Source organism: Chaetura pelagica, unplaced genomic scaffold (assembly GCF_000747805.2).
Source record: "Chaetura pelagica isolate M959 unplaced genomic scaffold, ChaPel_1.0 scaffold171, whole genome shotgun sequence".
Lineage (NCBI taxonomy): Eukaryota > Metazoa > Chordata > Aves > Apodiformes > Apodidae > Chaetura > Chaetura pelagica.
This window is the reverse complement of record NW_009952066.1, coordinates 223,948-247,241: the sequence shown is the minus strand read 5'-3', so window position 1 is coordinate 247,241 and position 23,294 is coordinate 223,948. Positions and strand designations below refer to the sequence as shown.

Sequence of the window (23,294 nt, the reverse complement as noted above, 5' to 3'; positions counted from 1 at the left end):
CATGTTGGCTGGATCTGTGCTCCTGGGCTGGATGATAACCTCTGGCTTGGCTGTAAGTGGTTTTATGCAGGCCTGAATATTGCAAATAGATAGGGAGTAGGGTGGTTGGCAAGTCAGTTTGTGTGAAAAAATAGGTTTAAATGAAGTATCCGAGCACAATGAGATGTGGGGGGTGAGCGGGCTGAATATGGGCTAAGCACATGTATGAGCCACACCTGCCTATGCTGTTTGTGTCATTTGATAAGTATATTGATGTTACTTTTCACTATCTATAAAGATGAATTTCTGACAATTGTCAGATGGTTTAAAAGCAAGTAATGATGTGATGTCATAACTTACACAACAGCACAGGCACAAAGTGATGCTAGATGATTTAAAAGGAAGATATAAAAGTACTGGTGACAAAATTGGTGTAAATTTTGGCAGAGCATGAGGGTAGAATAAATCCTTGGGGCAGAGCCTGGCAGTTTGGGGATGATTTGTGCCTGGTTAACTCACTGCAGGCACCTGCCTGGTGCCCTGTCAGTCACAGGACTAAAGGAGACAAAGGCACTTCAGCCTCCTCTGGACACCTATTGAGAGAACTGCCCATTTTAAACCTAGAAACAACAAAATGAATTGTTTCTTGGAACAGGCAATACTGAATTACAGCATTTGACAAGTTTAAAGCTGGTGTAAAAACCCATTGTTGATGCTGGGGATAGAGGGGGATGCTTGAGGGTCAGCAGAGCTTGTTTGTGAGGACAGTCTGTGTAGAGAAAAAAATGTGAGTTGACAAATTAAATATGAAGTGTGTGCTGCTTGCCACAAGAATTGCAGGGAGGAGGAGGTGTTCTGCTCAGTACATGTGCAGGATGAGGAGCTGCCTTTCAAACCAAGCAGATTTGTAGCGATGATGAATGGGGAGGAATCGCTCTGGGGAGAGGAAGGAGCTTCCTGCAAGCCAAATCTCTATATCAGGGTTTTCACCATGGAAAACACCAGTTAAATCCCTCTACAAAGCAATTGGGGTTGTGTTGGTGAGCTCCTCTCTGCAGAAAGGGATGCAGGCTATCCCACAGCTCCAGGGCCCCAGGCAGAGAAAACGTGACCCAGAGCCAGCACTATGTCTTTGGCCTTTGCCACAACCATGTGCTCTGACCCTTTTGGCAGATAAAGTATTTGTTTAAAGCCACAAATGACTGCCTGAAGGAATGATCATTGGATAATGGGGTCCTGCTCTGCAGTTTCTCTGAGCATGGGGTATATGTCGCCCTACCCCAGAGCGGTTGTGGCCTGTTCTACATTACATTCTGGAGCCAATTTTTTGCTGTCTTGCCGCACACGACCTCTGGATGCCAAGTTCTCCATCCGTGCTTGCTGCTTCTTTGGGCACATCCCCTGAAAGCAATTGCTGAGCGTGACTGTCATAATAAATATGAGTCTGTGGGTCTGCACCAAAAAAGGGTTGTGTTTTTTTGAGTGTGTAATGTATGCATTATTCACAAATATTTTCTATATAAAATTACTTTTGAGTGGAAAAGAGGCTCCCTCTTGTACATCAGCAACTAACCAGTGATATCTGTATGTTGGTATATTCTTCCTTTTTTTAATGTCAGCAAAACTAAAACTCAGTGTGTCATATGTTTGTCCTGCTACAAAGGAATTGTGTTTTCAGTCTTCCATGAACTAATATTGTACAGACCAAGATCTGGGTCATTCTGACTCAGCAGAAGTTGATGGGGCTTTGCTGACTCCCAAGCAGCTGACAATTCAGTTCTCTAATGCAGATAATAAACTACCTCAAAAAAGACTGAATACCATATGATAGGAGATCTTTATTAAAAATTTTGTACATCAAGGATTAACTACTACATTTTAAACAAGAAATAAGATTTTACATATTACAAAAGATGTTATTAGTTCTTGAATTAGAAAGAAATTCTATGAACACTGTACATGATACATCTGAGTTGTAAGAGCAGAAATAGGACTGACTGAGTGCCTGAAAATGGTATAACTTAATAAGCAAAAGCACTCAATTCTTAGTATACAACATAATATTTCTGGAAAAATAACATGTTAACTTCTTTCTGAAAATGCTGTATCCCTCTAACGAGTAACTACCAACAGTGTTCTCAGGAGAAAGCACAGACACACGTGCCCTGCGTGGTGATTTTCCATTTGGAGTTTCTTTCATTGTTGGAGAAATTTTCTTCCTATGGCCTATTTTTCTTGGAGAGAATGTGATTCCGTGGTATGGTTAACACTATCTGCATATAAAAACCCAATGCAAAACATTTCTTACAATGTAACTTTACCTCCAACTGATTAGAAAAACCAACTGATAGCACATAAATGTCTACAGAAATAGATTTTTATTGGCTGTTATCTTTTGTTACAGAGTAGTTAAAAAGAAGAAATATATCTTAGCTTATCTGATAACCATTACTTTGTATATCATTCATACTATATAATTTTTTCTTTTTGAGATTGTCAGTGTAGCTGCATTAGAATTTAAAAGAAAAACAACACAGAAGATCACCTTTTAATTGCATGACCTATTTGGCTAGGAAGGGTGTGTGAAGTTTTACAGGATAGTATGAACATACAGTTCTCATACAAAAGTGTAGTATGTATCTAGTCCAAGAAAAGTAATAAAAAAGATTTAAATCTTTATACAGAAAGTGACAATGCCCATGTTATACTATGGAACACATCTACTAATTTTGAATTACAGGTGTAACGTGTGGATTAAAGATACCAATTTACTAAACAAATCTTAAAAAAAAAAAAAAAAAAAGAGAGCAAAATCTATAAATAAAATAGTAAGTGCTTCTTTAAGATAATATTCTTTGGCTGCTTTAAGTGCCAGTGAAGGGTTACTGAAAACCACTAAAACGCGTAAGGTCCCACTATTATTGTTAATCTTAACACGGAGCTCGTACGGTAATTCAAGCTGTTGACTGTTAGCATCTCCAGATCCACAATGTGTTCCCTTGGGCCTGAGAGTGACTTCACCAGTACAAGCATCGCACTGACAGCGCTTGTTTGCTGAAAGAACAACAAAGAAGTTTAATTTGGTCAAATCTAAAACGATTCCCTTGTTGCATAAATAGAGTTTGTGTAACTACCCTTAAAAATGCTCTGTCTCAGCACAGATACACAATGCAAGTGTTCTTTGAACACTTTTAAATGGCCATGACTAATCTCACACCTGGCTTTGCTGCAGGGAAAACTCTACCTGACTGGGGCTCAGAGGAATAAACTGCACTGCAAAATCTGTTCCTGGTTATGCTGACTCTTCTGAAGGATGTTAAAAGTGGTAATCTATCCCAGGTTGGTCTTTTCTTTTTATCCCCATCTATCAGCTTTTAAAATATGGGGAGAATAAGTAAAACAAGAAAGAACTAATGTCTTTAACAGTGATACAGCTTGCTCAATGGAGAGGAACTCTAAGTCCAACTTGCGGCTCATACTCCAGAAGAAGTCATGCTCCCCTTGTAAACACTGGGTATTTTTGCAGCTGGTGTGGCTATTGCCATCTCCAGCCTGTACTGCTCTTTTCCCAGTCCGGGATCATGGTGCTGGGATATGCTGACAGGCCTTGCTATGCCACTAGTTTGTGAAACACCTTTGTAACTTACAAATGGTAATGAAAAGGTAAACTCCATCTCTCCCTTCATCTACTGCAAATGTTTTTCTCACCATGTCAAATGAGCACGGTATGCAGATGAATCCAATCCATCTGCTGTATCTGAGACCCAGCTCAGACTTTTCCTAAAACAATAGGAATAACTTCTAAGTAAGCCTTTGTTTACTGCAGCCGCTTGGCAGGAATAAACACATGCTTCCTTATTTAAGGCCTGCAGTTCCTTGTCAGGTGGCAAAAGAAGATTGGAATTGTTAGTCTGAAAGTCAGACCAAAGGCTAGACTGGGGTCTAACCCAACCTAGAGTTGTAGTGATTTTGTTCTTTTTTCAGCAAGTAACTGTTTGCATTTTGGGGGTAGATATGGGGTTTTGATATGCAATAAAACCAGGGAAAAGCACTGGATTATAGGTTATACCAGAACAACTGAGATACAGATGAGTAGGTCCTTGTTTCCACCTTGGGGGAAGACGGTGTAAATAGACAATGTCACATCTTGGTACACTTTTTGGATGTGTTATCAAAATTCCTTATCTTCAGATTTGAGGCAAAATAAACAAAAATGAAAATTAAAACATTTCTGATTATTTTTTTTTGGGTGTGCTGATTCTATTTACTGAGCATAAAGCCACATATAAAGCAAAAAGGATTTCCCAGGAATCTGTAAAATTGCAAGTGTCCAAGAAAATCGGATTTCTTCCCAAAACCATCTTAAAAAGCAGATGTTATAGATACTTTCATTCATGTGAATCTACTTGAATGCATTATACCAACAGGAAATACTGCTATTATAAGTCATCTGAACTTTCATAGCTTTCTGAAATACTTGCAGCATGCTGGGAAAATAAAGGTTTAAGTATGTCTCAACACAAAACCTCTGCAAGCTGGCCTGAACTTAGCACTCTAGAAATCAGTGCCCCATCCCAAGCTATTATTCTTTACTTTTGTCACAAAAATTAGAAATTTAATGAAAGTAATTGTAAAAGGAATATTTTAAAAATTCTGTTCTGAATACATATATATGGGGTGTTGGTACAGAGAGTGAAAAGCATAGAGGTATCGCATTGGTATCTGATGTGGATGTCACAGGATTGCTAAATATTCATGATTGCCACTTGTGTTGTATTCATTTGAGAGAAACAGTTTGATTCTCAGTTTAGAGTTTTCAGGTAGAGACGCAAAAGGCTTTTTAAAACTTGGAAACCAAGCACATTTAATAAGGCAGTATTAAAAAGCTGCTGAACTCTGGGATGGTGCGATACTCACTCTCAGGTAAAATTCTCCATTTTCATTTCCAGACTTGATCCGGAATGTGTTAATAGTATTAGGGTAGATAGTGGTTGCCTGAATCTGGAAGATGTCGGAGGGCACTGTTCTGTCTGAACGGATGCTCATGTATTTGTACACCACAGAGTAAGGCAGCTCCCGGCAAATGGCATTTGAAACAGGACAAACACAGCGGCTGAAAAACAGAGGTGGATGAAACTGGGATAGCTGGAAACCATTGGTACTTGCTTTCTGTTGCATTTGATTATGTTGTTTGTTGGGGATGATCCTAAAAAAACAACAACAAACAACAATTTTTCCCTTACTTCTCAGATGTAAGGACATACGGCTCTTGACAAGGATTCCTTGGGTAACAACGAAATCCTCCGTGGTAATTCCAGCAAATTTCATCCTCTCTGCATTCATTAGTAGTCTCACACTCATTTATATCTAGAAGGAAGGAAAAGGGACTCTGTCAAAGGAGATGGAAATGCATTTGCTAGAAAAACAAGCACAATTCCCCCAAAACAACAACAAAACAAAAAAAAAAGCCACCTGCTTGTCTGTGGAAACCCAACAGGTTTCTGTGTTCTTTACCTGCTGAGGCCTGGCTATAAGGGATTTCTCTATGCAGAAATGGAAAAAAAAGTGTTTACTGAGTGTTAATTAAGTCTGAAGATTTCTGTAGTTGACAAATATAATGTACTAATCATATGTCATGCAACTGTAGAAATACTGTTTTCTAATTAGCAAAGAGTGGTTTTACACCAGAAAGTTTCTTGTATATGAAACAAGAAGGTTTTCAGAAGAATTTGGATTTCCTGCCTTTTTCAGGTTCTCATTTTTAATTGCCAGAGTTTCACAATCTAACTAAAATGCTTAGTTAATGGCTACATTTTAACTAAAATAGCTTTGAAAAGAATAATGAAGATTTGTTTATTCTGCAAAGCTGAGCATCCTTTTTTTTTTTTTTTTTTTTTTCCTGAGAAAATAACCCTGAATGGAGGAGAGGACTGTCAGACTTGTGCTATATTAATGCTCTATTATCCTCTCAGTGCCAGAACCTCATTAATTGTCTCCTGAAATTAACACAGTTATAGAAAGGGTGTATTCAAATGTAATCTCTTGGAAGGCACTAACAGATTTTCAGATGGTCAAACTACCCCACAATGTTCACTATCAGTTGCTGTTCTTAAGAAGGGAAATAAATTAATCTGAATTTTATAAAAAGTATTAATAAAAGTTAGTTATTTCCTCATCTCTTCAGGCAATAATTAGTACCCCTATTGATTTATAAAAATAATTACTGTTAAATTGGTTTCTGGGTTACCTAAGGTTCTTTCACTTACTATATTATTCTGCAATATTCTCTAATAAGATGCAGAGATATTTAGCACCAGTGAGGAAAAAAACACAAACTTAAAAACTCTGGCATTCAATTGCACCTGATCAGAACATTTATTTTCTAGACACAAATTATCTAAGCTGATCAAGTCTTGCATTTTTTTCCTCTTGCTATCAGAAGAACTGTATCTTTCATTTCTACCATGGCTGGATTTAAGAACCTCTATAAAATGAAACAAGATATAAAGCCATGCCTAGTGTCTGGCAAAGCTGATTTTTCTCAGAGGTATTTATCTCTGAAACCTAGACCTACTACCTAGGTGTTTAAGACAACTTTTACCTAAGGGTTGCAAAAAACTGAAATCTTGTCCTAGGAATCTGAAGAACTTAAGAGTTTGAGCAGAAGGGTTAAAAAATGAATTAATACAAGATTATACAATTAATGATCAAATGCTTTATCAACATCTCTTTTGCACACATAATGGTAATCCTGTCATGAAATATAAACACCTAGATAGCAAGTGTTCTTAGTCTGGCCCGAAATGGTGGTGTTGATAATGCAGCTGTGTTTATGAAAATGCTAAGATGAAGGCACTTACCTTGACACGTTCTTCCTCCTACTACCTGGTATCCTTCAGGGCAGACACATGAGAATTTTCCCGGTTCATTGACACACTGATACTGACATATGTAACTTGAGGTTCTGCATTCATCAGTGTCTGGAGAGAGCAAAAGAGCTTAAAGGTATTGTTTTTTAACATCTAACTTATTACAGAGCTAAGTATAAGCTAAATGCTAGTTCTAACAGGAAAAAAAGGGATTGTTTCTGTTGTGAAAGTTGTCACAAAGCTGGAATTTACTCCTTAACACCTCAAAGTTGTCCACAGAAGGATAGTTCTACTTGCATTTTATCAATAATCTTCCAAAATGAGAATTTTGGATATGAGGAAGCAAAAGCAAAATTAGACTTTAGAACAGGTTTGGGAAAATAACTCTTGAAGGAATTTATACTTTCAGTATTCCAAAATGTGATTACTTTCTGTCATGAACTGACAGCATCAGTCTTATGTGGGGGGAGAAAATGGGCTGTTCTCCGCACTTTCACAAAAAACACAGATGTGAGATTAGTTAGTAAAGCAAAAATACTGCCTTTGTGTTTGTACCCTGACCTAATGGAGTCGCTCTTTGGGAAAGAGGGTAAGGCCTGTTTTTGTCTTTAAATAATATTCAGTATAAACCATTCTTTTTTTCTTTTTTAATCCTTGTGTAACCCTCAGCCCCTTGCTAAAGAAGTGTAGAGTGAAACACAATTTAACAGCATATGCCATTAACCAGAAATTAAATTAAACCTATGGCAACTAGGGAATGGCTTGGAAAACAGTCTAGCTTCCTCCTACTACCTCTGAGGCTTGAGCCCAGTGCTTGGTTTTGTCAGGGATGTCCTTGGAGGCTGCATACTTGCTGCTCCCTGTTCTGTTTGCTTGCAAGTAGGATTAGCTTAAGAAGCTTGGAGAGGGAGCATCTGTAATAGCTCTGCTGGCTTGTTTAGGAGGGCAGTGGTAAACCAAAAAGACTTCTTTGGCTCAAAGACTGGCAGAAAGGATATGGGCTTTAAGGGTGAGATCATCATGTGTCCAAAAGGAGATTAGAGGACCCCTGTAGAGACTCTGGCAGAGGAAATAAAGTGTTGATTGTATAATCATCAGGAGACATGCTGTTTGTATACACAGGCTTAAAAGCACAATTGTTGCTTCCTTAAAACAAAAAATTTGAGGTTTTCTTTCCAGAGGAGCCTAACAACACACAAAATTGCACTTGTTTTTGGTTTGCATTCCTTTCCGATTCATTTAATGGTCATCAGCATTAGACCACACACAATTCAAGTGAGTCTGTGAAATAAGTATTTCAGAAGCCTTATTTTTCCCAGCAGTGATCTGAAATATGGGAATATCTGTCCTGTTTTGTGCTGTTAGATCCCTATATCTACATGTACTTGAATGCAGCTGCAGCTACTAAGGTGTGTATTAGAAATCACATTTGCAACTTAAAAAAATTCTCAAGGGTTTTGTCTACAAACTGCACCCACAGTGTAGCTCCACTTGAATTATATCCCTTAGTTCACAGACTAAGGGGAATACTTCTGGGAAAATAATAATAAAAAAATAGTTCTTCCAAGACAAAAAAAATGCTTACCTTCACAGTTGATTCTGTCACTGCTTAACTCAAATCCTGGATTACACTGACAGATGAAAGAACCAAGTATATTGTAACACTGTTGTGCACATGGGTTATTGGCATCACATTCATTTATGTCTGAAAGGAAAAATTACCAATCTTTATCTTGTGTAGCTGGTAATTAGGCTGATTAAGTGGATTAGTCCTTAGTCTGAGTCTGTTGCTTAGCAGAAGCTCAGGTGACTACATCAATATAGATCTGCAGTCACTGGAGTTAATGTCAGATCTATGCTTTACATTCCATGTAGAAAGAGTACTTTTCCAGGAATGAGAGTTATTCTAATGTGTGATGAATTCCTCTAAAAATGTTTAGCGTGGCTATTAAACTCTACATTCCAGCCTCTTTTTTTTCAGGTATGAAATGCCAAGTCTCTATAAATAATTGATATAAAGAACACATACTGATAAGACCTCTTGGCATGCAGTGGTTAAGATTTATTTGAGCTATTTATTACTCTTAAAATTTGTTCTTTTAAATTCCATTACAATTATAACATGAGCCTTTGAGGCTGTAGAATTTTTCAGTGCTGTAAGGTCTAGACCATATTGGGGGAAGGTATGTTTCTGTGTTAGATTTTTTTCATGATATGCCTATCCTAAGTACACATGTGAGAACACTGTGGTATGAGAAGAGAAGCAATTTGTAATGAGAAGTTTATATAGCTATAATCACCTCTGGAATCTATAACTTGGTATTCATAAGCTGTTGACTAACTGCTGATCCTCTGTCATTCACTCTGTAGATTTTAGTGTATTTTCCCTTGTAATTGTCCCCTGCATATTTTCCATTCATATTTGTGTGTATCAGATACAACCATTAATGGAGAGCTATATTTGAAAAAAAAATCTTGAGTTCATGGCTTTTGCAAATGCTTGTAACTGTCAGCAACACTCAGGCATTTACAGATACAATGGACAAAGCTGACTAAGATCAGGCATTCACAAAAACTCAACTGATGAGGAGGGTATTAATTCTCTATATGATGAACCTCCTAGTCCTGAAAATGAATGGTAATAGAGGAAAACTGATTACAAAGTTTTTTCTTCTCCTTTTAGTTAATTTCTGGCAGCAGTGCAAAGAATGTACATCATTACTGTGCTACCAGAAGGAATAAAAAAGCTAGCCAAAGCTACAATTCCGTTTGTTTTCCTTTCAAGAAATATTGACCCACTTTCAATCTATGCAAACGTTGTAACACAAATGTAACCAGTACAGCTGTCAAGTGTCACTTCTGCCAGATGACTGCTGCAGATGTGTGTTGATGCAGTAACCATTCATTTACAAATTTTTTTCAACTTTCTTCTTTCCCGGTGGGAGCACGCCTTATTAGGCTGGGAGGCCAGCAAGTCAGGGAAAGGGGAGTTTTGGGAAGGACCGAGCAAACTTGGAGTTATCATGGATTTGTGAGTGTAACTAAAAGAATACACCTTGCCTTTGGGCCCTCAGAAGGGTCAGAGAAGTAACAACTTGTCACATGGTTATATGGTGTCCATGTGTTATTTTTTATCCTATAATTTGGTAAAACACAAATTCAGTGCTATGTGGTGTGCCATAGTTGGTAAGACAGGCAATGCTTGGAAGTAGTGGCAGAAGCTGGAAACCCAGATTGATTTATATGTATATAAATAGGTATGTAATATAGACTTTATCAATCAAAATAGTAGCCATAAAGAACTTCTGATCATCTTCACCACCAATCTCTTTTTTTAATGGCCATTCTCTCTGCGCTTCAGCATAGTTACCTTTCTGTTATTACTCCATCTAATTATTTTACAACAGAACTTATGATTTCAAAGTTAGCATTCTGAAAGTTTTACTGCATGACTTCCCTTAGTGTTTTACTTCTAGAGGGTTACTTTCCATAACCCTCATTTTAATTTTTAATATTATTTTTAGATATTCAAATGTGACATTTATAGATGCTTTCTTTCCTCACTACTTTTATCATGTGCTGAGGATAATTAACTGCAGAGGTATAGTATTGTTTCCTCTGGTTTCCAGCCTTTCTGTTGCATGAACTGGGAATAACATCATGAAAGCCAGTGATAATACAAAGCAACCTGCCAGAACTGGAAGAATAATTAAATCTAAGATTAATTAATGAAGATAAACCTCCAGGGTTACAGCTGCCAAACTAGATGCTCGTCAGAAACCTGATATGCCAACAAAATAACAGGTTTTCAATAAGGTTCCAATTTCCTCTCTAACCCTCCTGCACTTTTTAGATCACTTGCAGGAGAGCCTCTCAATACAGCAGCTGGTATGTCTTACTGGTTGGTATTTATTTCCTTCAAGTTGGGATGAATATATTTAAACTTCAGCCACGACAAGTCACGTATTAGTATCTGTCTCTGTACTGAGTGAGCTAATGGTTAAGAACCTGCAGAGAATTTCTTACCTACACAGGTGTGGTTGTTGGATGCTAACTGGAAACCAGCATTGCACTGGCAGTAGTAGGATCCAGGAGTGTTCACGCAGCGGTGGTGGCAGTAGGGAGGCAGGGTGCATTCGTCGATGTCTGAGTTACCAAAAAAGAGAAATTAGTTCAGCTGGATTCATGGCAGTTCACTGTTGCGCCCAAAGAAACTGTAGAATTAATTGCACTTGATTAAAAGCAGGAAAAACAAGCTTATATGAGCCAGGTACTGCTTCTATGGATGTTAAAAAAAAATAACATTTTATTTTTCCTTTAAGTAATGTTTGTAAAAATCTGTTTTATGCTGATTTCCTTCCAGCCACTGAGATACTGAGATCAATATACATTCCAACTTTGTTTTGTTTTTAGTTCCACAGTACTACTTAGTCTTGTTTATTTTGTATAGGTAAAACCCATAGTGTTTTGTTCTGCTTTTCAACCAAAGTTTCTCCTCATGGGACATAACACAGTGAATGTGACCTGTAGCTCTTGTTTTTTAAAAAACTTGCATGCAGAACTCTTAGCACGTACTAAATCTTTTCAGCTTTTTAAGAGTCCAAATTTTCTGTGCAAGTACAGGGGAACAGCAAGGATAGAAGATTAATGGGCCTGAAAAGGAAACAGGTGGCTGTACTTCCGCAGGGATCCCCTAGACACTGTTGCGCTTCCCCAGGGGCTGCCCTTGCTCCTGTTCCCCTCCCTGCCTCCCCGCATACCTTCCCATACAGCAGCACTAGCACCTTCTGGCTGTGCTCTCTGCTGCCAAGGAAGGGATCAGACTGGCTGTGGTTGGTGCTAGCTCAGGCAGTATTAACTTTCCCCAGGCTCTCCTTGCAGATTAGCCCTGGTTTTGAGGTGGAGCAGGCTGCCTTTCCAAGTTTCAGCATTCCTAATGTGCATTGGAGCAGGGTTTTCACCTGCCAACCATACAAAATGTGCAACAGCCCACTCGTTTACCTCTCTGAGTTTTAAAAGGTTCCCCTGCATTACGGAGGAGATCCTGCCTCTGTTTTAATCTAAAAAGCATATATTTTTGTATTATGCCACGATGCTGATTGTATGTGTATGTGCAGCAGCCGTCATTAGTTGTGGCCTGCTTGAGCTTGGTGAAGAAATCCATGCTGTGTTCTGTACATGTACACAATGTGAGATTTCAAAGGCTCAACGCTCTGACAAATAAGACTAGTTTTCCCTGGAACAAAGAAAGGCACTTCCCATATCCATGCCAGATCTTGAGTTTCCTACCTCCAGCTGTTTCCACCATAGATGTGTTTAAAAAGAGCCCAAGACTTTTTTTTTCTTTTTTTCTTTTTTTTTTTAAATAATGAGGAAAGTGTTTGTTTTAATATCAAGTGAAAAAATAATCTTTAAAAGTTAACACTTTCTTTGTCAAATTTGCAGTCACTGTTTGGGGCTAAACTTTGCAGTGGAGTGTTTTGGATGGTTCTGAATGAAAAGGCTTATGCTGGAAAATTCCTGGCTATCCACACAGTAGTGATTGTCGCTCTAACTCTTTATTGCAGAGAGAAATTTGGAAGTAGAAATGGAATAAATTAGGAGGTGCATTAGATCTATTCCATCCTTGACTTTTACAGGACTAAGCTCTTACAAACTGGTGTTTAAAGATCTGATTATACAATACAGACATATGAGCAGTGCTTTGCTGCTTAGGCACTGTGTTTATGCACATAAATGCTTTCAGGATCTGACTCTAACTCAGTGGGAGTTTTCCCTGCAGGATTAGGCACATGAGCTCCATGCACATCTAAGGGCTAATCATTATCTAATCAATTTGGTCAAATCTTTTCTTTGAAGTAATGCTGGAAAATAATTATAGAATCATAGTTGTGCAGATTGGAAAAGACCTATAAACTCACCCAGTCCACCTTTTAATTCATTCTATCTGCAGTCCTGTATTTCACAAAAGACTAACTTAGCAATATGTGAACAAGCAAAATTAAAAAAATCAAAACCGAGAAACGATTAGTGAATTTAGTTTAAAATCAATCAGTTGTTAGAAATGAGTCCTTTTCTCCCTTGACCTTGAAGCCAAAATAGTCTGGAAAAATTTCTTTCAAATTTGAGAAACATTTCCTCCCATATGGAGAATCTCTATCAAGATCTGGCCCCAAGAACATTTTCTGGCCAAGTTGTTATAAAATCCCCAAAGACAGGCTTTATTCTGAAATGCTGACAGTACTAAGTGTAAGGATGTACTTATAATTTAGGTCAGTGTGTAATATGTAACACAGGTGTTATTCTTGGTTTTGACCTAAATAAGAGAAAGAAATGTCACTTTCCAGACATTTTAATGCATAGATTTAGTTGCATAAATGAATTCACATGTAGATACAAGGGTATATCATTCTGCTGCTTTGCTTTTGGGTGCTTTAATATGTGACTCCCAGGTAATACCATAAGTCTTGACACTGAAAGTGCTATTGCATAGCAGTAATATGCTTTACCTGCTCTAAAAAAAGCTAGATAAACCCCAGATTAAAAAACCAAAATAAAGAGAAACCCCAAAAACCACTGAACTGTCAAAACTATTCCTCTACCTACATTCCAAACTACTCATCCTACTCTTGCACAGAAAACTGAGAAAAACCTGTTACATCTGTGTTTATGTCACTTTTTCAGTTCAGGGCCTGATCCACATCTTTTGATAAAGAAATGAGAGCCCTTGCCTCCAAACCCTAAAGAAAGAGCCAGAATTTTAGTTTAGTCTAGATAGGTCCTGAAATTTCCTCAGTTTCCTTCCTGCAGCTCTTGCTAGGCAGTGACTACCTATAGCCTCTGCAAGGCTTTTTGAAAGAGAATTAAAAAAATAAATAAATCCTTAAACACTTTAAAATGCAGGATGATCCCTAGCACAAAGAAAAAGGAAAGCCTAAAGTTCTGTTGTTCCTGTTCTGCTAAAGACAAAAAACCCAAAACCAACAAATGCTTTTCTCCTGGGCTGCACAAAAACAGTCTTGTGACTTATTCAAGTCCACTTCTTATATCAACTCATGATGTATATACTTGGTTCTCTTATTTCATAGTTGTTTTTTATTATCTCTGACAAGCCTATACAAGGCTGGAGTGCCTATAAAAGCAATTCATCCACTGAAATCACGATTAAAGAGGTGTTAAAGGCTGAATGAGGACTGCAGTAACAGAGTAATGGCACTTTCCCATAATGCCCCCAAATGAGGATGGAACAGGAAAGATGCAGTGGTTACACTGCACTTGGATTGAATTTAATGCTGCACTTCTATAGGTCCCAAAGGTGCTGGTAGTTTATCTTGGCACAAAGAATAAAGTGGTTTAGAAGTTGCAAATATCATATACCTGTGTTCAGAGTTTTCATCTCTCTCATTTATACTTATAAAAGTGAGTAGTGAGACAGTGTGAATGAGGGCTCAGCAGGGCAGGAACTGGGGCTGTGTGAAGGTCCTGCTTTGTCTTGCAGAGCTGGAGTCAAGTCTCACTGAAGTCAGTGGATAGACAGGCTGTAGTTGCTGCTATAGTAGACTTATGACTGGGCCATTAGGCAATGCCTCAATATAAACAATAAACACAATGGTAACTATTAGGAAAATTAATTTTGGGAAGTTCAACTCCCAAGTGTTGATTATACTTCAAAGTTTCTAGTTCCATGTTGTAGTGATTAACTGTTGTGATAAAGTGATTACTCCATTGCATTTCAAAGTCTTATAGCTATTTTACAGTACACATACCTCTATACTTTATAATCAATATCAAGTTTGAAACTGTAGGTAGTGAAATAAAATTATTTAGTCTGGAGCAACACTTACCGACGCATTGGTCCCCTCGTTTCTGATAGCCTGGAGGACACTGGCAGCTGAAGGACCCTCTTAAATTGACACATACTTGGTCAGCTCTACAGTTATGGGTTCCAGTTGCACATTCATCTATATCTGTATTAAAAAAAGCAAATTCAGTATTAGTCATCAAGCTTGCCTAAAATATTTAGCCTGTTGAAATGCTTTAGCCATCTTGAAGCTACCTGTAAGTGAAGGCAGCAAAGTTCAAATATACTCCAAAGATGTCATCTCAATGCTTATTCCCTTTGGAGGACAAAAAATGTTATCATATTATTTCTATTCTAATATACTAAATTTGGAAATATTTTCAGATATAGTTATTTTAAACCATTAGACACTTATTTGTCAAATACCATTAATATTTTGTACTTATTACTAAAAAACTTTCTGTAAACTTCTTGCAACTTTATCATATTTTTATCATATTTCAGTAATTTGACTTCTGGTTTTTTTGGTTGGTTGTTTTTTTTTGGTTTTTTTCCCAATGCTGGTTGTTTGCTGTGTGCTGAATTACTCTGGAAGATTTCAGCAAACATAGTTCAGCCCTTTCTCAAGAATGAGATGAGTTAGAAATATGTTGGTTTGCTAATACTAAAATGACTGGTGATGTCTCTTGTACCGTTCCCGTGCTCCATACTTTGGACAGGGACTTGGAACTTGGTATGTGGTGGCCTTCTCATCAGAAAGAGATCTGCCTCTTGTCATTCCCATGACAATTCCCCTAATTCAGTCAATCTGTTAAAGTCATTGGAAACAGCTTGTGTATGTTTGTATTTGCACAGTATATCTAAAAATGCAAATAACAGACCAATACTTTTCAGTGTAATTCAGGCAGCTTTTTGTTCACACTAAAAGCAGGTTTATACAAGTATAAAAACATCATTTTGCTTTTGCCTGTTCATTATAACTGCTGGAGGTACTTAATTATAATTAAGCTGCATGTGCTGACAAATAGGTTGCTTAAAATGGAATTACAATTTGCTTTCTCATCTGAACATCCAAAATGTTGGAAAGCTTTTTATGGCAACCTGACACAGTACAGTGAAAGGACTTTTTAATTTTGGCACTGTACACAATTTGGAGACTCTAGGCTGAATAAACAAATTCCTTAAAACTTATGATCTCTAGTTTACAAATCTCAGCTGACCTCTCTATTTGTATAGGCACTGGGGACGTTAGAACATCACCAGTGGCAGATTCTGGGTGGTGCTTTGGAAAAAATGATGGATTCTTTCTCATAGCAAATGAAAACAATTTTGACCACAAGATTCAACAAAAAATAAACCATCAACAGTTTGAACTAATTCTCAATGTTTGCCCTTTCCCCAAATGTCCAAATATTTTATGTATATATCTTCTCTTCATCTGACAGGAAAACTGATGTCATTTCATGTCTTGCCTTTCTGGATAGTATCAGTGCAAAAGCTGCTGTCTTGATGCAGGACTCACTGACTGAATTGTTCTGCACTGAGAGCTGAAGCACAACCTCAGGTGTAAAGACTGTCAGGGACTGTAGCTGGCTGCTTCATACCAACGCAACACATCATCAAATGCTTGAGCCAAAGCACGGTGGAGTTCAATGCAAGTCTTTGCAGGAACTTCACTGGGCTTTGCATGTACTCCTAGTTTCTACAAAAGCTGAAAACAAAATGGCTATAATGTTCATGTAGTTAAAATCCCTTTTGTTGCAGAGTGTGCTGGAATGAAGAAAGTTAATTTCTATGGAATAATAAACTACTCATCTCAAATGAAGCAAACTACATTGACGTATGCACTCAGGGTCTTTGATTTTTCCCAATAGCAACCTGAGTTTGAAAGAAAAACAATTATTTAAAAGTAGTGTTTGACTGCTGGCTGCTGACTCATTTAGAAACTCTTGGAGGATTCCATGTCATGGCCCAAAAGATCTGTGTTTGTAAGGACAACCTGTTTGCCAGACTTGTTTCAAGGAATTCCTTGAAGCTCTCCTAAGCTTCTTACTCAAGTGATGATCCTGAACTGGGCTTGATAGTGGTTGTGATGTTACGTCCTCTCTGTCTTCAGCATGTCAAGAAAACGTCTATCAGCATGTGGAACACTCTTGGTGGATTTAAAAGCTTTGTCAGTGGTGTTACTCTCTGTGACCACGGTGCTTTTTGCTAATGTGACTGGTTTTGCTGGATGGCTTTTGTTGAACTGTGAGTCCCTAGGCAAGCTAAAGAAACAGATACATGGAATGAAGTATTGATGGGAGTTCTTTGAAAACTCCAATTATTTTTTTTTGTAGTTTTTTTTTGGTGGGAATTAATAAGCTGCCTAGGGTGGGAGGTGAAGGTGGACAGGAGAGCAGCCTCTAGCCTTCCCTGGGGAAGGGCAGTAGGTTACTGTACCTGGAGCAGTTCTGCTCACATCTGCTCAGAGAAATCAATAATGTTAGAGGAAGGCTGATGGCCTGAAGATCACATTTAAGAGCTTCAAAGAAAATAATGCAGGAGGAGAACACCAGGCAGCTAGAAAGGTTTCAGAGCTGGAACATTCAGTTCTGAAACCTGTAGTAGTGCAATAGTTGCAGATACGTCAGCTCTTGTGACTGATACAAAAGGGTGAGGAAATGAGCGGAAGATTTCAGTGCTTAAAGCAATGAATTCCAAATGGGAATTGCATTGGTATGATACCAGAGGTAGCCCAGTCCTTATGAAGGATGGAAAGATGCACTGGTGGAGCCTGCAATGTGATGTTGCTGCACAGATCTCTGCATCAATGCCTTTGCTGAGTGAGACCCAAAGAGAAGTCCAGTTATGTCCCCTTGATATGGAAATCAGTGACTCCTAGGCCTGCATTCAATTATTCTAAGAACTTCTAGTTTAAATCAGACGTAGCTAATCCATTAGATTTCTAGTTTGTCATAGCACAGCTTGTTAATAACAGGGAACTTGCACAGTGCCTTCTGATTCCGTGACAGTGATCTGGAAGCTGCATCAATTCCTGCTTTTAGTCTGTATCAAATGCAGGAATACAGAGATGAGATGGTGGTTATATAAAGCACATGTTTCTCCTTAAATGCTATCATCTCATTCCAGTTGACCTTTCTTGACAAAAATCCCTGGATTTAAGTGTGAACAGTTAACGAGGGTATTGGGAATCTGTCCTTTCGGTTTCTGCCTACTGCAGACTCCCATGACCAGACTGATTTGGTATCTGAAGACAGCAATCTGGGGCAAGGGTGTGATAGGAACTCCTACAGGAACATCACAGACCTCACCAACTTTAATCCTAAGAGCAAGATAAATTTGTCTGACCTTTTCTCTCCAGCACAAATGTTTAATAATGCGTGTTACGTGCATGTGTATTTATAATAATTAAAAATTTTTTAAAAAGACACTCTACTGCACACACTTGTCTCTCTGGGGAGAGGGTGAGAGAACAAACATGTGACAGATGTTTGTCATGTTGCTTAATGCACTACTGGAAAGCACTCAAGATACCACAGTGATGAGTGCAGTATAAGAAACAGATCTAGAAAGAAAATAATGGGCTTTTACAAGCTCATTCTTGAGCATCTTTCCTCTGCATCCTCCTTTCCAAATTTAGTGTCATCATGATAAAGTTTGTTTTCATAAGTGTTGCAGCAACTGATGCTACAGCTGAAGCTTCTACCTTAAACAAGTATCTTGTAAGTGGTACCTAAAACCACCCTCAACTCATTCGTCATTAACTTTGTTGAACTTTCATTTCCAGATGTTACACATACATTTGTTCACCATGGTAAGCAATTTAAATTACACTGGTAACCAGTGATGAAAATTATCTTCTCTTTAATTATCTTCTCTTTATCTTCTTGCTTTTTTATTTGTATTTTACAATCTCATCTTGCATTTTAAATGCTATGCACTACAGAGAATCAAGAGCTCTAAGTTTGCATTAAATTGTTAAACAACTTGAATGGTATTGATGCATGCAACCTGTGAAATATTGATTAACTCTTAAACTCACTGTATGTCTGAGTCTGATCTAAGATGTTAGTCAGATTTTTATTTCCAGTTATTCATTGGTTACAGACTGTGTAGCTGGAAAATTTCCTTTGAAATAGCCTGGGTGTCTCTAACAATCCTTTTGCAGATTGATCATACTTCAAAATGCAGCTGGGTTGCCTTCAGTTTCTTGATCATTGTAATAATTGAACCCAGATAATTATGTAGTATTATGTATTATTTCAATAGGCCACTCAAAATCAAACTTATGGGATTTAGTTGTACTTTATTTGTACTTAAGTAGTTTAAAAATCTAACAAAATTTGTATAACGTGTTTGGATTGAGTATCTTGATTTCCTTATGTTGTTTATAGGTGCTACGTCCAGAACACTACAATGACAGAATATGGCAGCTTCAAAGCTACATACTTGGGGGATTGCAAAACACAGATTTCAGGTTCTCTGAACCATCTGAAGCATCATGACACAGACCTTAGTGTCATAGCCTGTTTTTCCCACAGGCTTGTTCACAGTCAAACCTTGCCATACCCAAAATGTGTTAGGTGGTGTGGTCCTCTATCAAGTTGCAATGATTACTGCTATATAAAAACCTTACACTGATGCAAAGAGGCAGAGTCAATAGAGAAGGGGGGAAGGAACATAACAATTAAGGACACTGGTCTCTACATTAAATTCCATGTAAGCCACACTGCTCTTTCAGAAATGTTTATGGAAGTCCTCAACTTCCATAGTTGAGGTACATAGTTGAAAGTACAATGGTAAATATGGCCATCAAACCCCAAGACTCATCCTAATGTAAATATAATGTTTTGCAGCAATTTCCAGGGTTATTGTAGAAAGTATCTTGTAAGTGATACATAAAACCACCCTCAGCTCATTCCTATCATTCATAATGATAGTTACCTGCAGGTTAAGATTATGCTCTGATTTGCAGAGGCTACGGTTTGAAGTTTGCAGGGTGCTACAGAAATAATGTGAGAATCATGGAGGGCAGCAGAGCTTGCTCCTATATTCCTTCAAATATATAAATCAACTTGCATTTCATAGTTTTAATTCCACAAGCCTCACTAATAACTATACCCAGTGATTCCCTCATTTTCCAAAAATGTACCCACACTCCCTCCTGAAGTGATTTACACAATTATGTCCTTCCATTGCTGACTTTGGCAGCCTGCTCTATATTTCAACCACCAGCATGTACAAAAATTTTGCCTGACCTGCTTTTTAGCTGTAGCTTTCTCTAAATCTACTGCATGGTTCCCTGTTTTAGAGCTAGTTAGTTTTTCTGCTTCTCCAGTGCAACCTATTCTGCCAGGCTCTTATCTACATCCATAAAATTCTTTCCTACTCTCTTTTTCTAAGCTACAAACCTGGCTCCATTCCCTTCATGCTGTGACTCATTTTCCCCAAACCCCCTGACTCATGCTGCTTGTTCACTTATGCAACAACTTAATCTCTGTATTTTTTTTGTATCATTATGAGAAGTACAAAAATTTGTAAGATGCATTTCACCAGTGCTGCAAACTTTTGTAGAAAAAAAATGCAATCCACACCTCTCCTTCATCTTATTTAAGCCACCTAAACCATTTCTACTCTAGCTCATTCCTGTATGTTGCACTCAGAGCTGGAGAACTGTATTCTCACCTAATTCATGTATGTCTTACTCCTGGGACTGAAGTGCTCAGCTTCTTGCTGCTCACTGAATCTCAACATATTGCAATTTACTACAGCATTTTCAGGCTCTCCTTTTTTGTGTATATATTCATCTGTACAAACAAGTCACAAAATGTTTGCAGGCTGCCTTCTTTATTCTGGTCTGTAGCAATCTTGTAAGCAGAGTCATTCCATCGGATCAGTAAGAGGGCTCTTAAAATGACATGATGGGATTCAAATTCTTATTTCTGCCCTCATTGAGCAGCACCAATGGACCAGCTTCTGAATGCTTTATACAAATCTAAACCCAGAATGATTCCACTGATGTCAGTATTGCATTTGTCATTGACTCCAGATAAGCTGTTCTTCATTTGTTTTGAAAGTAAACGATAAATATTTTAGTTAATCAGTTTAAATTTTTTGAGTGCTCAGTGTGAGTGAGATGAGAAAATGACTTCTATTTTTCTAATAGATTCATCTGACCTGAAAACACTGCCTCCCACGTAAGCAATGGCACCAGAGAGTCTGATATCAGACATACAATCATCTTTACAGTACTGCAGGTATCACGGACAGTTTACTTCAGGATTCTGTAAGACCCTTCACTTTCTGTCCACTTCATTAGCTTCCCTTCTGTCTCTAATACATTTTATGTTAGTGTTTTTCAGAAATAACCAGCTGAAGGTAAAATGCTTGAAGAAATTAGACCACTATAATTCTTCCATGAGTATGGGCTTACTTTATTTTACCAAATTAAGTATTCTGTCCCTTATTTATGTTTCTTATATTGTTCTTGCAACTGCAGCCAAGCTCACTGCTATGTCGTTTCCTGGATCCTCCCTGATCCTTTCTTACACATAGGAACAACATTAGCAACCTCCAAATTCCCTGGTTCCCTCCCCAGCCTTAGCAAGCTATCAACAATTTCTGTCAAAGGCTTTTTCTATTTCCCTTGCTACTTCCTTCAACATTTGGGATGTTATTCATCTGGGCTGGATGCCCAGACAACTTTTAACTCGTTGGTGTTGGGAGGCTGCGCTTTGCGGTGGTAAATACCAGCAGAAAATCAGTTACATAATATCAGGTCAGTAGGTACCAAAAGACTAAATATTTGGAGAAATTTCTCACTTCTGGAGTGGCAAAACCTGTTAATATAGAGAGCTGCACTCCCAACAGTGCAGTCACGATCCAGCAGTGCCATGAGGTAGCGTCTATGATTCTGTACAGCTCCAAAGCAGCCCATAAACTCCCTCTTTATTGCTGGGTTTTTTCTTTCCCTTTTACATTTTCCTTTGGGCCTTTCATGTTAAGTATATTGGACTGATTGCCCTGGTAACAAGTTTTCACAGTTGAGCAAAGGTAACCTGCACAAATGCTTGTTTGCACAGGAAAAATAGACGTAAGAGCCAAGACCTACATTTAAGCAAATACGTGAGGTAGGATGTTTAAATTAATGAGATTTTCGTGAAAAACAGCACGACTTCTTTTGGTGTGCCGAAACATTTCCCCTCTCAAAATCGAGAGTACAGCAAAGCAAGCTCCTTGTAGCTTCAGTCTTTTAGTACTCCTGGGCATCATGGCATGACAAAAAAAAGTAGTGCAAAGTATCAATGCAGAAAACTGTAAAAAAAAAAAAATTGAATGCAGTGCAACCTAGAGTTCCTTGCGTGATTTCTGTATTTAAACTGCTAAACTATTAGAAAATACCATGAGTTTGGGAAAGGTACCCAACTATAGTGACTTCATGATTCTGAAGGTACAGGAAAAGCATCCTTCTTTTATGTTCTCAGCAGAGTTAACAAGGGATCAAGCTGTAATAATCAAGTCTGGACTGCAGTACTTTGTCACAATTATGTATTGTCTTTGGTATGTCCAAATTGAATTGACTTATCACATAGAATAGCTAAATAAAGGAGTAAACCATAGCTTTCAGCACTAGAACATCTCCCACATGTTTGTTTGGGAGTGGCAGGCAGCTGAAAAGGGGAAAAAAAAATAATGAATGAAGCTTTGAATTGATGCATTACTTCCTTTCTCCTCCATTCTGCCTCCATCTGTGATGCTACCTTCCTTCCCCAGTGGATGCCAGGCAGCCTGTAAATCACACTGCAAAAGGTAAAGGGCTTCTAATGCTGAGATTTAAATTTATTTTTTTTTTTACTTTGAAGACTGAGATGCCACATGCAACTGAACATGCTTTTTTCTATCCTGTGTCTTAACACAAGACAAGATTTATAATCGTTACATTCAGGACAGCATTTCAGTGGTGACATGTCTTCTGCTCCTACACCTTCTTCACAGTAACTGACTGTGCTGTTAATGGTGAGTTAAGAAGCCTAAAAACAACTACTCTGTATTACAAATGTCTCTGTTTTGTGCTCTGTAATTTTCCAGGACCCCACCAGGATAAGCCATGTCAACACTGCTTAGAGAAATGTGTTCTGATTTAAAAAAATATACTTTGTTATCAAATAAAAACCACAGTGAATTAAATGAATGTGACACACAAAACACTGTTCAAGGAATACAGTAATTAAAATGATTATTACAAATAGAAGTGGTATGGCAAACATGACAACAACAAAAACTATTCCCAAAAGACATTTAACTATAGTGTTTTCTATCCCATGTTATTCAACATGTATTCTTACAACAAGAATATCGATATTAATGTCTTTGCATTTAAGTTTCTCTAAGGGAAGAGTACTTTTTTCCCCAACAGAAGACCACAAAGTTAACTATTAGACCTCCTGCTCATCAAAAAGAAAAATATTCCATGGTTTTGATTTATCTATATTAATTTAAAATTTGTATTTTTCATTTTATTTCTGGTGGTGCCATAAATGAAGCCACACTTGCTTTCTAGTTACAATCCAGTAACACAGTGCAACGTATCTGCAAGTCTCAGAGTGCTTCAAAATGTGACTTGTCATAATGGCAAACTTTAT

General features: G+C 37.9%; 1 protein-coding gene across 1 annotated transcript in view; it reads right to left on the bottom strand.

The window, feature by feature from the left end:
* Positions 1-2,361: 2,361 nt before the first annotated feature.
* EFEMP1 (EGF containing fibulin-like extracellular matrix protein 1) overlaps positions 2,362-23,294 on the bottom strand; it is a 47,820-nt gene continuing 26,887 nt past the window's right edge. The window contains exons 4-10 of the mRNA XM_010004532.1: positions 14,693-14,815; positions 10,875-10,994; positions 8,434-8,553; positions 6,840-6,959; positions 5,223-5,346; positions 4,897-5,092; positions 2,362-3,033 (exon numbers count right to left, since the gene is read on the bottom strand). Of these exons, the coding sequence (XP_010002834.1) occupies positions 2,875-3,033; positions 4,897-5,092; positions 5,223-5,346; positions 6,840-6,959; positions 8,434-8,553; positions 10,875-10,994; positions 14,693-14,815 (962 nt within the window). The 3' untranslated portion in view covers positions 2,362-2,874. The remainder of the gene's footprint in view (positions 3,034-4,896; positions 5,093-5,222; positions 5,347-6,839; positions 6,960-8,433; positions 8,554-10,874; positions 10,995-14,692; positions 14,816-23,294) is intronic.